Genomic DNA, 16,362 nt, shown 5'->3' with positions numbered 1-16,362 from the left:
ACCATTTAATATTTTTTTTTTAAACATATGTTGATATGTTTTTACATGGATTATATTAAGGGCAACACTGCAGATCAACTGCACTGTCAGTAGAGTGTAGGGCCACCATGGTAAGTGTTAAGTTTGCAAGATGTTTACATTTCTATTAAAGGGAGTGGTAGAAAATCTGCAGCAAATTCTGCAGCAAAGTCTGTTCACTAGACTGGCCCATAGTCAGAATTTGTCTCAATCCCCTACACCTTAGTTCACTCCTCATGTTCAGTTGCTCAGTTGATGGGGTTTAGACTGAGCAACCTCATTTTTATTTCAAAGTACATTTGCTCATCGCTGATCCTGATTTCATTTCATTCTTGCAGTCGTTTCCTTTATTGTTGTGCTTTTGTTATTTTCACTCGTTTAACAGAGTTGTCTTTTCTGTTTATTTTCTTTTCAGCATAAAATACCCAGTACAGAGTGTACACTGATAGCAAGCCCATCATTTAAAATCTCCTTGATTTGTAGCAAAGATAAAAAGTATCTTAAACCCAGTCGTTAATTATTAGTAGTCTCTTTATTAGGATGCAGAGACAGCTTAAGAACTACTAATTAACATTTAAAGGGAGGTAAAGATTTGGAAAATAAAAACCAAAAAGTTCAAGCCCTAACAATAATGTACATTTTCGCTATCAATTTTTATTATCTGATAATACATGTTTATATGTGAGCTATGAGGTTTAAATGTATTATACAGTATTATCAATTACAGTATATCTGGCTAATAGAACACCCCCACGGGAAGCAAGCAAAGTGTTTTCATAGTGTTCTCTAAGACAGAGTTGACCACCGGACACAATAAGCCAAAGCCAATCACGATATGAATCAATAAATATAAATATATTTATTACTTGTGTCAACATGTGAAATGAACAGAATACAGTAAGAGAAAAGCAATAGGCAAGCATATGTTAATACACTATAATAATAAACTAACTGTCAACCTAGCATTAATAAAATAACTGACAAACTAAATTAACAAAGCACCCCTTTATATGTTAACAATGCCGCAGCGGCGTAACAGGAATTCTGAATACGAGAATGAATTTTAACACAATGGTTCCAGATTACTCTCGCAATGATAAGTCAGTTTTGAAAAGATTGAATAAACCATTTAAATTTGAGTTATCAGGTTACAAAACAGTACTGTATAAGTTTTGAATCGATTAGCAACAAATCGCTATAGTTGCCAAAAAGGTGTTCTTTTAAGAAGTTCCTGTTCCTTTAGGTGGAGCATTTACAATGGGAAAATTCCATTTCACCACAAGGTTGTTCCCTAAACCAAAGTGTTCTCTTAGGAGGTGTTCCTATAAGCAGAGACTACTTGCTATATTGTAATGCTACATGTTTTTTTTTTTTTTTTAATTTTCAAGAAGGCTGAGCAAAAATGAAGTACTTTTCCTGGAGTAGCATTTTATTCACGTTGAATTGAAGATGTCTGCTGGTTACAACCAGGTTTTATGCATGTTCATTTCTACATTGTGTACTGTATTTTTATTCTTTCAGATGATTATTATTATTATTATTATTATTTTATTTTATTTTATTTTATTTTATTTTATTTTATTTTTTTTTACATTTAACTGGAATTTGCAGTACTTTTGGTTTAGAAGCCTGAAGCAAAAATATATATTTCATGGCCTATGCAGAGGATCAACACTCCTAATATGGCTGTGGAAAGCTTAACAGCCTGAAATGTGATAACGAGAACTGAGCCCTGAAGAAGCATACACAGTCACCACATATCAGAGTCTGTGCTGGATTAGATAGCAGTGTAATGAATGATGTTTGAAAAACATTTTCCCATATGGCGGAGATAAAATAGAGAATCTTGTTACGAAAATTGAATGTTTCTGAAGACCGATTTAAGAGTTCTGAATAAAAATAACCAAAATGCCAATGGTTCATTGAGTGGTTTTCCAATATCAAGGATGTAATACTCTTCTATAACCATGCTCCAGTTGTTCAAGACTGATTGCCTTTTACACAGTGGAAAAATTAAATATTAATTTAGGCCAAGTTCATGAGACTGGGATAATAGAGAAAGTGAGATAGTGTAAAGAGAGAGATGGTGGAATTCAATCATTACAGTGTTGAAGTAGCTATTACCTTCTCTTTTTAAATCACTTAAATGACTACAGGCTTTCAGGCTCAATAACTCAGTAGAAAATGACAATGAAAGAATGTGCCATCAAGAAACCACTGTTCACTGAGGAGAGAATTTGTCAAAAACAGAAATAAAGGGCGGAACTGCTTCTCAGTAACCTGTAAGCACCCCACCTAAGCTGTGAAGTCTGGCAAAGGTAAGGGATGACATTTGTATAAATCATTTTTTTAAGCTGCAGTATTTTGACTGCACTAGCCTAGCTTAATCTATCAGTGAACAGGGGAGGGGGTTATACTATCCAGTACAGTACATCTATTGGTGCACACAACTGAATATGGAGGTTCCATTTTGAAATTGTATACAGTTGCAGGCTTGCCTCTCACCTTGTGCTGCTATTAGATCACACTTCCACTGCATTTGCTTGCCTTGCCCTTGACTCCCAGGTCTGTGGATGAGACTCTGGCATCCATCAGATTCAATATATTCAATTGTTACACTTCAAATCAGCCCATCTAAACTTATCTCCTGTGTGACTAAGAGGATTTCCCCTTAAGTCCCTTTTTATTAGCAGCCTCTCAGGCATACAGATAATTAAGCTTGCTCTCTATAAAACATGGAAGAAGAAGCAATGCATTAGCCAAATTCTAAGCCATTTATATCTAGGCTTGATGATATTTAAAATTACAGCATACATATTTTTTAAAACAAATTTGTGAATGGTCTTAGAGGCATTTTGAATGTTTGGTTTTAATGGATCCCAGTGGACTAGTTTTAGACTGCGGATCATTCATTGGGACTGGGATTGAACCTGTAAGTGGGAATCTGTTAATACCTATACGCAGAATTATAATAACACTCCACTTACCAACATCAGTTTCTTTGTGATTTTTAATAATTTCGGCCAGATCGAAATTCCCAGCAATAATAGCCACCTGAATAAAACACAAGCACAAAGTAGGAGGAGGTTAGAAAGATTTCCATCAGCATCTGATTAGCAGTATCATAATTATGATCTACCGTACCATGAGTATAACAATGCCATTGGCAGCAAAGCTATTTGTGCAATACAGTTAATGCATGTGTTATGATAAAGGGGATTCAACTAGTTCTAAACGACTACAATATTTCTATGACAAATGGCTGGTGGAATAGATCCTTCTAGGATTAATGGCCTTAATTGTGATTGAAGTACCTGGTATTTTGATGCATATATTTTCTTTTGCATTCAGTGAATAATGTGTAGGTGTAGGTGTTGTGTTGTGTTCCACAGATAGATAAAACAAAGATAAGATTACAGCCAAGTGATTTTCCAAAGCTCTACAGCACAGATATGAGGTGTGTGTGAGAAAGTCATCTTATTTAACTTCTGGGTGACCTTTATAAACCGTATTTCCCAAAGCTACTCATTTTAATGTGTTTGTCACAATTAGGCTACCTGACAGGATTTCATACTTTACAAAATGTGTTGTAGGCTACACAAAAGCAAAAGGCACAACCTCAGATCATACTCAAATTATCTGTAACTGTATAAAACTAGCAAGAAGCTACTCAAACCAATTTAACTGCTCCTTACTGTATTTTTTTCTAGTACCGGTATAATATTGTAACAATAGTTGTGCACCTCTCAGAAATATTGCCTCTGCCTCTGTAATTACTTCAAAATGGCCTCCTGTGGTTTATGATGATTTAAAGATACTGTTTCTAGAGGTATAACCCATGATCATTTACTGGGTGCATTGCTTAGGTGAATTTGCCATTTTCCCTAGCCTATATATTTCTATACAGACCATAATGTCCTCGTTTCCCCTGTAATTGCTTTTCTGTCTGTAATATCCGTGACAGATTGCATGCCACCGTTTCATTCATTCAGGTTATTGGTTTGCATGCATTTTGTTTTGTATTAGAGCATTCACTTTCTGTATGTTAACTATTGAGGAGACACAGATGTGTAGTTGTTTAAAATGCAGCTCAGTATTAAACCCCTCTATCCTGTAGATGACACGTTAAATCAAGGTCCTGTCTACTCTGTGAACTTTAAATCTTTTGAAGAATAACAGTAACACTGACGTTAGGAGAAATCCCAACCAAGGAAAATGTTATAGGATTATTTTGTTAGCCCACATTATACATTATATAACAGGTACAGGGCATACCTGGAAAGGAGATCTTTCTATTAATAATAATTATTATTATAAAGGAAACGCAGTATTCAGATCAATACAAGTAAAAATAAAGTATGGTGTCACCAGCCTTGAAACAGAATGAAGAGTAGGATTTATTGTCCGTTTTATCCCACTCAAGTGCAGTAGTACCCAAAAATATTATCCAATTTTAGGAATAGTAGAATGACTCGGAGTAGGGATTTTACTTCCCAGTTTTTCCCAATACCGGTAGTATAAAAAATTCACAGCCCTCTGTTCTACTTACTGTATTTTTTTCTTTTTCTTTATGTAATTTATATACATTAAAATGCTATTGTTTTTTTAACTCAGTCCTAGTTTCAGATAGAGACAAGGCACAACTAGTATTGAGTGTGACCTCTTTTCATGGTATAGCTTTACATTTGCAGTATGACACACACGGTATTAATCCAATAAAAAAGGCATTCAGATAGAAGGCTTCTGTATACAATCCTTTGTTTAATTACAACAATATTTTTTTTTCACACTTTCCCTCGAACTCTAATTATGTTCTCACACTTTGCCTTCTGTCTGTTTAATTGCAGTTCATGCCAGCTGTCTAATTAATTTTGTTTTCCTGCTGCTCGTCAAATTTACATTCCCTGACATCCATGTTACAGTATTCCAACTAGCATTTTCTTTTTTTTTGGTCAGAATATATATATATAAAAAAAATTACATAGGTAGGGAAAAAAAATACTTATGGCTTTCATCAAAATTGCAACTGTTTTTTTTTTTATACAACTGATAAAAGACTATTTAATCTACTGCACAGCTAACTAAATGTGAACGACAGACAGGTTTGATGTAAATTCACTGCATGCTGATAGCCCTATCCTTTTTTTTTTTTTAACAAATTCTATTGTATTTTGGTTAAATAGACATATGTGGGCTACACATAACCACAGGTAAAATGTGGTCAGCAGTGTGGAGTAGTGGTTAGGGCTCTGGACTCCTGACCGGAGGGTCGTGGGTTCAATATTAGGTGGATGACACTGCTGCTGTACCCTTGAGCAAGGTATTTTACCTAGATTGCTCCAGTAAAAACCAAACTGTATAAATGGGCAATTGTATGTAAAAAAAAATAATGTGAAATAATGTGGTATCTTGTAACAATTGTAAGTAACCCTGGATAAAGGCATCTGCTAAGAAATAAATAATAATAAAATGTGGCTATTTGTATTATTTAGTACATATGACTTGGATTTTGTTGTGAATGTGATTCTGTCCCTTGACTGTCTGTATCATGGGCATTACTACTATGATGTGCAGTAGCAGAAACAAAGCAGTCTTGGACACTTTGAAACAGGTCCAGCATGTTGTGATGCAATTCCTAGTTCTGTGAAGCAGTGAAAAGAGGGCTGTTACACTGCTGTGAACAGTGCCTTTGGAACAGTCTGTTTTTTATCATTGTTCCTTCCCCCCCTCCACAAAACATTTTTACCCACACACATATTGTGCATCGTATTCCAGTATAATTTTAACATATAAGCTGTGTTGTTTGTAATGGTAATACTGTAACAAGATAGGCTGCTCTGGATGTGAATTATGAGGCAGTACCTGCCTATACTTGGCATCTTCCCAAGCAGCACCTGTTCAATAACCCCATGCTATTCCAGATCAAAACCTAAACAAATCCACCACCATGCTTTATTGCAAATGTGGCTAGTTATCTGTCATTTAACAAGCAGTGTCCCATTTATTATTTTTTTGCAGACTAGTACATTATCTTTATCACCATCTTCGTCTTATTTAATATAGTGCATTATTATTGAAGGGCAGGCAGAGATACTGCTCTCTGATTGGTCAATCACATGTTCCACCCATTGACAAATTTCACAATGTCACCACAGCTGCGGCCTCATCACAAAATAGTGATAATGAAATGTTAAACCACTAAAGTGTGAACAGAATGTGAACTTTAATAATCCACTCTGTCCTCTACTTTCACTACAAAAATACATATTGAAAATGCCCCAAAACTCACCTGCTTTTTAATTACATCCTCAGCGCCTCAGATAACATCACCTACTAGCTGGAGCCAGTGGATCAATGATGTCGAAGCCGAGCGAAGCGGCAGGACTATCAAATAGATATACATCATTCAGTAAGATCTGACTTCACTTCTGTTCATGTTCTCGCCAAAGCTAGGCTTCAAATACGGTAAATAATGTCTAACGGGTAACAAAAAATAAGCCATCCATGAGAAGCTACTGGCAAGCGAGCCATGAAGAAAGAGATGCTTGATCCCATATGCTTTACTGGCAGTGACAGCGAACCAATCAAATTCAAACTGTCCTTCATCCATGTTGGAAAGGCTTTCTCCTCTCTCTACACAAACATCTTCTTTCAATCCAATATTCTCCAGTAAAATGTAATTTATATTAAAAATACACATGGGATCAATAGTTTGTAAAATAATACATATAGTACCTCACACACACACACACACATACACACACAGCGCCATTCACCTGAACATTCTTTATTAAAACTGCAGAAGGACACTCCAATGAAAACCATTATCAAGAGTATAAGTGCCTAATTAGTATGTTTGTAAGTAGGGATGCTAGATGCTGTTTTATAATCAAATTATGGTACTCTGGGCTGTTGAGTTATGCTGAAATATCACAAAGGCTGTGGGGTTAATGCAATCCACCTCCTTTCAGCATATTACAACACCTTGCGTACCATGATTCTTAAATACATGCACATGGCATCACAAAGCATGGTACATAAAACAACAGGTCTACAAAGACCCAATTTCATACCTCTTCTACATTTGTACCCTTGCTTGTGATTTTGACACCAGGGGCCGGTTTTTCAAAATTTTTAATCTCAATCAAAGTGATCCGGATTTTGTAATCCTATATTTTGTAATCCTATATTTTGTGATCAAGATTACTTTTATCTCGATCATTTTGATCTGGTTTTTCAGAAAATGTCACTGCTGGATTATATTTATCCAGATAACAAATAATCACGATTCAAAAATCCAGTTTTTTGAAGTAAGGCTAGTTCTTAATATATATATATAAATATATATATATAGGCCTTATTTATGATATAACCTAATTTAACAAAATAAATAAGATTGTGGTCATTTTTTTTTTTATTAAAGCTATACCACTAAATACATGTTTTCCTTTTTGCTTGCATGGATACAAAACTTAAATAAATATGTAAATATTATATTCTAACACTCTATTTGGACATATAGAGTGTGTTTGCATGACAATTCAAGCAAAATATCGATGTTCTATGATTATTTAAAAGCTAAATCCACCTCCGGAGTAGGATCACAATAATCCTGGTATTTTGGATCAAAGTAATCCCGATCTCCTCTTTAAATTCTGAAAAACCCAATTGCAACATTTAATCATGATTACAAGTGCGATCGGATTACCAAAACGAAATCCGGATCACAGTAATCCTGATCGCATTTCGATGTTTTGAAAAACCCAATCGCACAATATAATCCAGATCAAACACGGAAATCCGATTAACAAAGTTTTGAAAAACCGGCCGCAGAAAATACCTGCAGCTTGGCAACAATCTGCACTGAGCATCCTGTACAGTTATGTGTTATTATTTACTGTAGCTTGTAGTTTTACAGTATATCACTTGGATGATTATATGATTTAAGAGTAATGCATAGGGTAGTGTGTGATATGAGAATTGAATGCCCATCTGAGGGGTGGGGTGCTACATGGGCAGCAGTGTGGAGTAGTGGTTAGGGCTCTGGACTCTTGACTGGAGGGTCGTGGGATCAATCCCAGGTGGGGGACACTGCTGCTGTACCCTTGAGCAAGGTACTTTACATAGATTGCGCCAGTAAAAACCCAACTGTATAAATGGGTAATTGTATGTAAAAATAATGTGATATCTTGTAACAATTGTAAGTCGCCCTGGATAAGGGTGTCGGCTAAGAGATAAATAACAATAATACATAATCCCATTAAATTCTCATTTATCACATTCACACACTACCCCATGCAGTATTTTTTTATAGTGAGAGAAGACAGAAACTATGTGAGGTACCGTTAGAATTCCTTTCAGTTTTACAGCTCACGCTGGGTTGCTGGTGTTAATAAACCCATTGAAAAAATTGCTCACCAGTTATTATATGTACTTTACCACCACAAAGCCACAGAACAGAATAGCAAAATCACTCACATTGTCTGAGTTGCTGTAACTATATATTTGTAAGCTGTCAAATTAGAAGGGAAAAGGCATTTGACTTAAGAGATAAGTGATTTGGTCCTACAGTGCCAATAGCTTTCAAAAGGGATGTTATTAAAATAATATATGTCTACTAAATGTGGACTTTAAAACACACCACCACCAACTCCTACTTCTAGACTGCAATTAAAGAGCAGTTCGAGTCACTCAAGGTTTTACTGTCAGACTAATTAGTCGCTCTTAAGCTTACATAAGCAAACCATAGAATAGAAAAGCACACAGCAAAACCTTGAAAAGCTCATATTATTTCTGCATTCATCTTTCAAACCAGCCTTCTGCAGGCAAAACAAGCCATTGGTTACTACAAGCGATTGGTTCAAAAGTAAAAAATAAAAATACAGTAAGTCGCCTTCAAAATGCAAATTACCTAATTAAAAGACAGGAGCCGATATTTAAAAGTTTCTGACAGCGTTCCAATTTGGCCTTGCACGACGACTGAGTAGGCCACCAAAGTAAAAATAAAATAAAATAAAATAAAAAAGCTAGGAAAACAAACAACCCTTCTTATGTGTTTTACAGCTTGCTAAGTGCTTTTCAAAATACAGAAACATTCAAGATAGTGTTACATAAATATACTTAAGGTCTCTCATCTAGCCTGTTGCTGAAGTCGATATCCTGCAGTTATTTTGGGGTACAAATGTGACATTTTTGTTCTTGGTATCATATGTTCTAATTAAGACTAGAGTAACATGGATTGGATTTTACTGTTAAGGGACTGACAAGTTTAAGCTTAAATCAATCATCTATCCAATCAACAAATGCGAAAATAGCAAAAGTGTAAGGATACAAAATATATCTTTCTATGTTTTGCTGCGGGCTTCATTATTTATTTACCCACCATTTTTAGCCAAACCATGGTTTGGCCACTCACTTCCTGTATGTGCATGGTACATCACCTTCTCATGACAATGCAGAGAGAATTTGGAGTTTCTAAGCTACACATAAACAAAGCCAGTGTGAATACTGTGTAAATCTGTTATTCAAAATGTAAAGGGAAATAGATTAAATGGTAAGAACTGACCAAATCAAAAAACATTTTTACCTTTTAAATTCTTTAGTCCTAAATACCTCACATTATCTGGAAGCATAAACCTTTGCAAGCATCTAAGCCTTTATTTTAGACATGGCAAACCAACACACTATAATTAATTAATTAAACAAGAGTAGGACTGGTTTAAGTCTTGATCATGGAATTAACATTCACATTTCACATTTAGCGCATTCTTTCTAATAGGATGTCAAAGCAGTTTCATGCATAACAGTTGAAAGCTTTTTGGCCTTTAACTAAAATCTATAGAAGTGTAAGAGTCTAAGCCAAGGTTAAACATCAGATAATCTAGCTTTAAAAATATAACCCTAAATATGTCATATAGGAATTGTAAACAGTGGCTGAAATGCAGCCTTTGATTAAAAGCCTTTTGTAAGTTAGCTTTTCTCATTATAATTTCAACTACAAATTCTTCCACATTTAACCAGGGCTGGATTAACGCATAGGCAAACTAGGCATGTGCCTGGGGCCCGAACTCAAGGTGGGGCCCCAAAACTATTATATACAGTATATATTTTTTTTACATATAAAGATTTGACTTGAAAAACTTCACTCACTGACATTCGAACCAAGGCATGTATCTCAAAATCAAATTTTTCTGACTGGTGTAATGCAGATTTCTGTAACATTACCCCATAGAATTCTGTATCCCCACATTATTCCATGCTTGTGCAGATGCAGTTTTTAAAAGATCGCTGGATGTGCACGTGCGGTATTTCTATGCCCGAGCCCTGTTGTGTTCTCCATTGCATTCTGCTGCAGCTTGCAACAAATATTGTAAACAAGACAAAACTAATTATGCGGTAAAATAAATAGCACATTTAACACCATTGATTTTCTAGATATACAGTATGTTCAGCCTCCTGTGTTGCTCAATACATGAAACCCTTGATAAAGGAACCTTATACAACTTTTTGTTTCTTTTAAAACACATTTTCATTGTATTACATGTAAATACTGTTCAGAAACATCAGGTGTTCACGTCCAGCGATCTTTGAAAAAATGCAGCTGTTTTGGTGTGGAATCAAGGGTACATAATTTTATAGGGTACAGACATCAACCATATGCAACACCTGAACTTACTTGTATGCCAAAACATTGGCAATTTCTCTGCTCTTGAGAAAAGAGCATTTTTTTTAATGAAGCAAGTCAAAACCCACCCAATCAACAAAAAAACAAGGAAACATTGACGATTTGGCGTGCAGTAAACTGTAACATATTTGATTACAGAACAATGTACAGGCATGTTTGTTTTTTACTTTTTATTTTCATGGACTATTGTGGAGCTACTGTTAGTGAAAAAAAGTTTAAGCAGCCTTCTATATATTACCTTTTTCAACTTCATATGGTGTTCCTTGTTTGTTTGAGCTGTTGCCTTTTTATTCCGTAAATCAGGAAAAGTCATCGTCGAGCTGTGCTACAGGATTTAACGTAGGCTTCAGATTTTTCCAGTTTTATTCTGAAATGTATTTACCATCATTCAGTCGTTCATACTTCAAACTGAGAATTTTACCTGTTGTAAAAGGGTGGAGCGCTAGATATAAAGACTATAATGTATATAGAAGTATGTGTATGTATGTGTGTGTGGCTGTTCGTTCAGGGGTACAGGGCCCAGTGTATGCTTGCCTAGGACCCAGTGATGGGTTAATCCAGCCCTGCTCACAACAAGGCTAATCATCTTTTCACAGATCAGTTTCGGTTCATTAAACAGTCGTTTCTACCAGCTGTCTAATTATTTCAGTGTTTGTCACGTTTCTTTAGCGCATCATGCCCTCATGCCTTGCGCATAAACAAATGCACATTGATTTCACGTGGAATATTGGGTCAATGACAATTAATTTCACACTAACTCGATTTACTTAAATACCTTAAAACAAAGAGACTTTTTAGCTTGCATACCTGAGGCACAGTATGATCACAGTATATAAGGTAGTTGCAAAGGGGGTTCTGATGTGAAAAAAATGCAAAAAATGAATATTGATCTAAAACAAACTAAAATGTACAGACTAGATAACAACAGTAGGAAACTGTATACTGTACATCTACATATGTATATACCAATTCATATGTATAGCCCTAAAGGATGTACCTCAAAACCCAAGACATTAAACAGCCACACTAGGTACATTTTAAAATTAGGATAATTATGAACATTTTCTTTTTTTTTTGGTAGTCAATGCTGAGGTTCTTCTAACCAGCAAACAGAATGTAACTATATAAATGACAGGTGTATGTATGTCTGTATGTATGTTGTTCTTTAATTCGGAAAGCCCCAGGCAGCATGGTTTTCCATTCATACATTTGAAAAGCAGCATTATGGCAGGGTGAAGACCCTGCACATTAACAAAAGTGTGTTTTTTATTAGTTTAGCAGGATCCCAATTTAACCTGGCCATGTGTATACTGATGCACAAAAAAACCTGCAACACTCAGGTCTAATGGATTTTATCAAATATTTTAAACATAGATATCAAACAAAATCACAGAAAATGTGAACAAAAATACAGATCAAAGAATCATGATAAGTTTTCTGTATGAAACGTGACACACAGTCAAAATGAAAACATTACAAAGTTAGTATCTGGTATGACCTCCCTGAGCATTAACATAATCCTGGCAGCGTTGATGCATAGACCTGATCAGCCTCTGGATAGACTGCTGTGGGATGTTCCGCCACTCCTCCTGTGCAGCTGCAGCCAGCTGGCGAAGGTTGGCTTGTCATGGTTGTCTCCTGTGGATGGCACTGGTGATTTGGTCCCACAGATGTTCTATTGGACTCAGACGACGAGCTACAGTCATTCTGCTGATGCACAGGTTATTTCTTCCTGGAACTTCTCATTCCATAGCCACAGCAGTCTGAAAACGATTACGCAGATGGATCAGTCGGATGTGACAGTCCTGGGCCGGTGTGGTGACCCTCTGCCTTCCAGGACGTGCCCTGTCCCTCACAGAGCCGGTTTCCTGGTTTCTCTGGACTAGTCTGCTGATTGTTGAACCAGAACATCTCATTGTCCGGGCAACTTCTCTCACAGACAGGCCGCCTTCAATCATGCCGATAGCAACCAGGCGATCTTCATTACTCAAGGCATGGTCATATCTTTCACTGTTCTTGCTTGAATTAAAATCATGTCTTGACATACATGGAACACTGGAAATACATTTAAATACCGTGCAGGGGACGCAACAGTCTGATAGTGTAAGAAGTGTAAGACGAGTGAAGCCACTCAGCACTATTTAAACTGGAAAATGGATCCGGGGATGGATTTATACCCCCCAAAAAATACATTTAAAGCAAAAAAAGCAAATAAAAGGTACACCACAGCAGTGATTAGATTTGTGAACTAATTCATGTATACATCATTGAGCCTTTCATTTTTACTTTAACTGACACATTCATGGTTTTAAAGAAGACTGATGCAATGAAATAAAAAAAAATGTTGTCGGCTGGTTGTTTGGGACATGTTACACGTCACTGTTGTATTTAGAAGAAATCTAAAGTGCATGTCAGACCTGCTGACATGAGCAAGTGCATGGTATTGTGGAGGAATCCTGTTCTGAATGTTTGATGTGCCTGGCAGTTGTTCAAGGCCCTCACTAAATAGCTCACTCAGGCTTCAACAATATGGCATGTTTTTGTGTGTGTACCCACCGTAACAACTCAAAAATAATTCCCATTGCCCCGCAGGTAAAGATTAAAAAAAAAAAAATTAAATGGGCAAATACTTCAAACACAGCTCTCTCTATATAAATTGCAGCATCCTGGCACCTGATCTGAACATTACACACCAGGGAGCAGCATCACATTTTCATCTATAGCATTATCTTTGAAATATCTGTATATTCAAAATGAGTATAAAAGACAACTAAAGAACCAAACAGTCCTCAAAAGAAGAAAATGGAACCAGTGATCACATTTCTGTTAATAATAATTTTAAATATACTTTAATTCAGGGGCAAAATAATGCAACAATTCCTAAAACCAATTAATAACATTTCTGAAATGACTTGACTGTCCCTTCAAGTATTGAGACATTGGGATGAGACATTTATTGCCCAATTTATCCCTTTTTTAAACTCTTGGTACCTCTGACTTGACAGGTGTCTCCTCTTCAAATATTTGTAAAATACTTTGTTAAACAAGCTGTTACAGAGGAGCAATGGAATCTACCCTACACGTTATCCATTTTCTGAAACCTGCAGAACAAGTAGGCATAAGTTATTATTAACCATTTTTTCCCCACTTCTAAAATATTTTATTATTCCGAGTTAGCTAATCATCTCATCTTTTCTCTTTTATGTCTATGATGTTAGTATGGTCGTAATAGTTATTTGGTTTTGTTTGAATTTTGAATAACCAGAATACGAGTGTGATTCAATCCACACTAATACATGACTGAGGATTGTGGCTGGTCATATTTTGTGTTTTGGTCCAAACCAATGTAGAAATTATTTTTGGGACCTGAAGCAAATGCACCTTTCAATCGGGACCCTAAAAGCATATGTTGCATTTCTCTGAACTACTTGTATAACATAGACTTAGTAAACTAAATAAATAAATCAACCGTATAATACAAAATTGGATTTCAGGAAAATGAAATGCCACTGAAGCTTACAAACAATTATTTCAGTTAATAAGACCGATGTGGTACTTCACACTGCCAGCTTAGAGCCCTGGTGACAGGCTGAGAGACATGCATTGCTGACCTTGGTATTCTTCAGTTTTGCTTTACATGCCTTTTCACAGATTATATCTATACGTCTGTAACTTAATCCACTCCCTGACCACTGACAGTAGGCAGAAGACTTTAAAGTGCAGTAATTTATTACTACTACTACAACTACGACTAATACTACTACTACGACTACTACTACTACTACTAAGAATAATAATAATAATAATAATAATAATAATAATAATAATAATAATAATAATAATACACTTTTTGTTATGAAGAAAAACAAAACATCCCCTTTAGTATAATTCTAAGGGGGATTTCATTTCAGATTGAATTGCTTGTAAACATGAAGTAATATGGAGTTGTGATATCTGTATATTCAGAGGATTACAGCAATGTGGCAGTGAAAGGGTTAATTTCCACTGCATTGCCATCTGTAATGGGCCGTAAGTAAGAAAAGCAAAGTGCAGCTGTGTACCAAACAGTAAACCGTAGTTCAAAGTGCACTGTCTCTAGGCAGCTGTAACTTCAAAGGTCACATGACCGCAATATGGCAGGCATTTTGGGTCAAGGTAATGGTCACCAACACATCAGGCATGCAGGGTTTATATACAGTAACCCTGAAAATATGTATTTATTGCTATACCTAAAGAACATTTCTGACATATGAGACTTAGACACTGTATCGAGACAATGTCCCTAATTTATCTTGTGTGACACTTTTTTCAGCTATACATACACAATGGATTATGATTAATTTATCCCAGTCAATCAGATTCTCTCTTAAGAATGTCTATTAGCCAAATTAAATGTCAACATGTTTTTATCAAATTCAAATAACACACACACTCACACACATTCACATTTTTATATGTTTTTGGACTCCTGCTCTTTATATCTGACCACGTATTGGTCCAAGCCAAAACTTTGATTTGATCTCTTTATAGGTGTTCACTCTTGTTTAACACTGAATTGCCCCCTGCCCCAATGTTTCTACTCAAGGTGAACAGGTGTTCAGTTTTGGTTGTACGTAACACAAAATGATTGCACACCATTTTAGGCTTGCCATTAGTGTAATACAATGTGCTGCAGAAGAATTGATTCATCAACATCCTCACATTTCACAATACAGAAAAGGCTGACTCTGGGGCACATACCACTGGGATTTATTACATCGCCAGGCCTTGCACGATGTTGGCTCAGATTGATTTCATGTCAAGCTTATATGGAATTCTGAACTGTCACTAAAAGATATACCAAACATATGTCAGGGTAACCTGAAATATTAAAACATTACTGAAAAAAACATTTCAATTCAGGGTACTTTATTAAGTTTGGAAAAGTAAAAGTAAAAATAAATTATGGTATTCACAAAACACCCAGTCCAGACACATTGAAGGACAGTTACACGGCCAAAGGCTCTTTAAATGCAAACATTTAGTGATGATAAATCTTATGTGGTTCCAGACTACAGCATGCATTATATGACTAAAGTTTAGGTGTGGTGAAATTATCAGCATGCACACATTTTCTGCCCATCCTAATATATAGAGGTTGGATGGAAATTTAGTAATAAGAAAAACACTTGTGTAATATATATCCCCCTTGACAAATTATTATGATATGCACACCGACATGAATGCTGAAATATATAAAATTGCATCTCTGACATAATTTTATACTGCATTTTCAAAGATCAATAGTTAAAATATATGGTCTGATGAAACAAAAATATAATCAACACTTGTATGTAAAGAAATTGTAGTTTTGAGACCAGCCCCTAGCATAAATGGTATTAATGGCTGCAGAGTTGTTGACAAATTGAAATGTCTTGAGTGGACTGAAAAAGCCAGAAGATCAACACAGCTCAGAATTTATAACAATTAAGGTGCTAAAGGACCATCTTGGAATTGCTAAATAGAAAGTTAACGATGGATCTGCTGGAGTTGTAAAGTAATAAACCAATTTAGTGTTCTGCAAGTTGATGTATGAAAAGGCCAATAAAGGCCTGGTCACACGGGTAACTTTTGTCGACGGCAACAAGAGGAACACATTTGTTGCCTGCGTGTTGTCTTAC

The 16,362-nt window shown here is 35.8% G+C and overlaps 1 protein-coding gene across 10 annotated transcripts in view; it reads right to left on the bottom strand.

Annotated features, from left to right (window-relative positions):
* Nucleotides 1-16,362, bottom strand: part of LOC117415660 (SH3 and multiple ankyrin repeat domains protein 3) — a 289,648-nt gene that overhangs the window by 149,715 nt on the left and 123,571 nt on the right. For all 10 annotated transcript variants that reach the window (XR_004546440.3, XM_059027379.1, XM_034026268.3 and 7 more), the window contains one exon: nt 3,006-3,072. Coding sequence is in view for 9 of the 10 variants with exons in the window: in XM_059027379.1 (XP_058883362.1) it covers nt 3,006-3,072 (67 nt within the window). In the remaining variant the exon portion in view is untranslated. The remainder of the gene's footprint in view (nt 1-3,005; nt 3,073-16,362) is intronic.

Source organism: Acipenser ruthenus, chromosome 7, assembly GCF_902713425.1.
Source record: "Acipenser ruthenus chromosome 7, fAciRut3.2 maternal haplotype, whole genome shotgun sequence".
Classification (NCBI taxonomy): Eukaryota; Metazoa; Chordata; class Actinopteri; order Acipenseriformes; family Acipenseridae; genus Acipenser; species Acipenser ruthenus.
The sequence above is the reverse complement of the archived record's forward strand: the minus strand, read 5'-3'. Positions and strand labels throughout refer to the sequence as shown.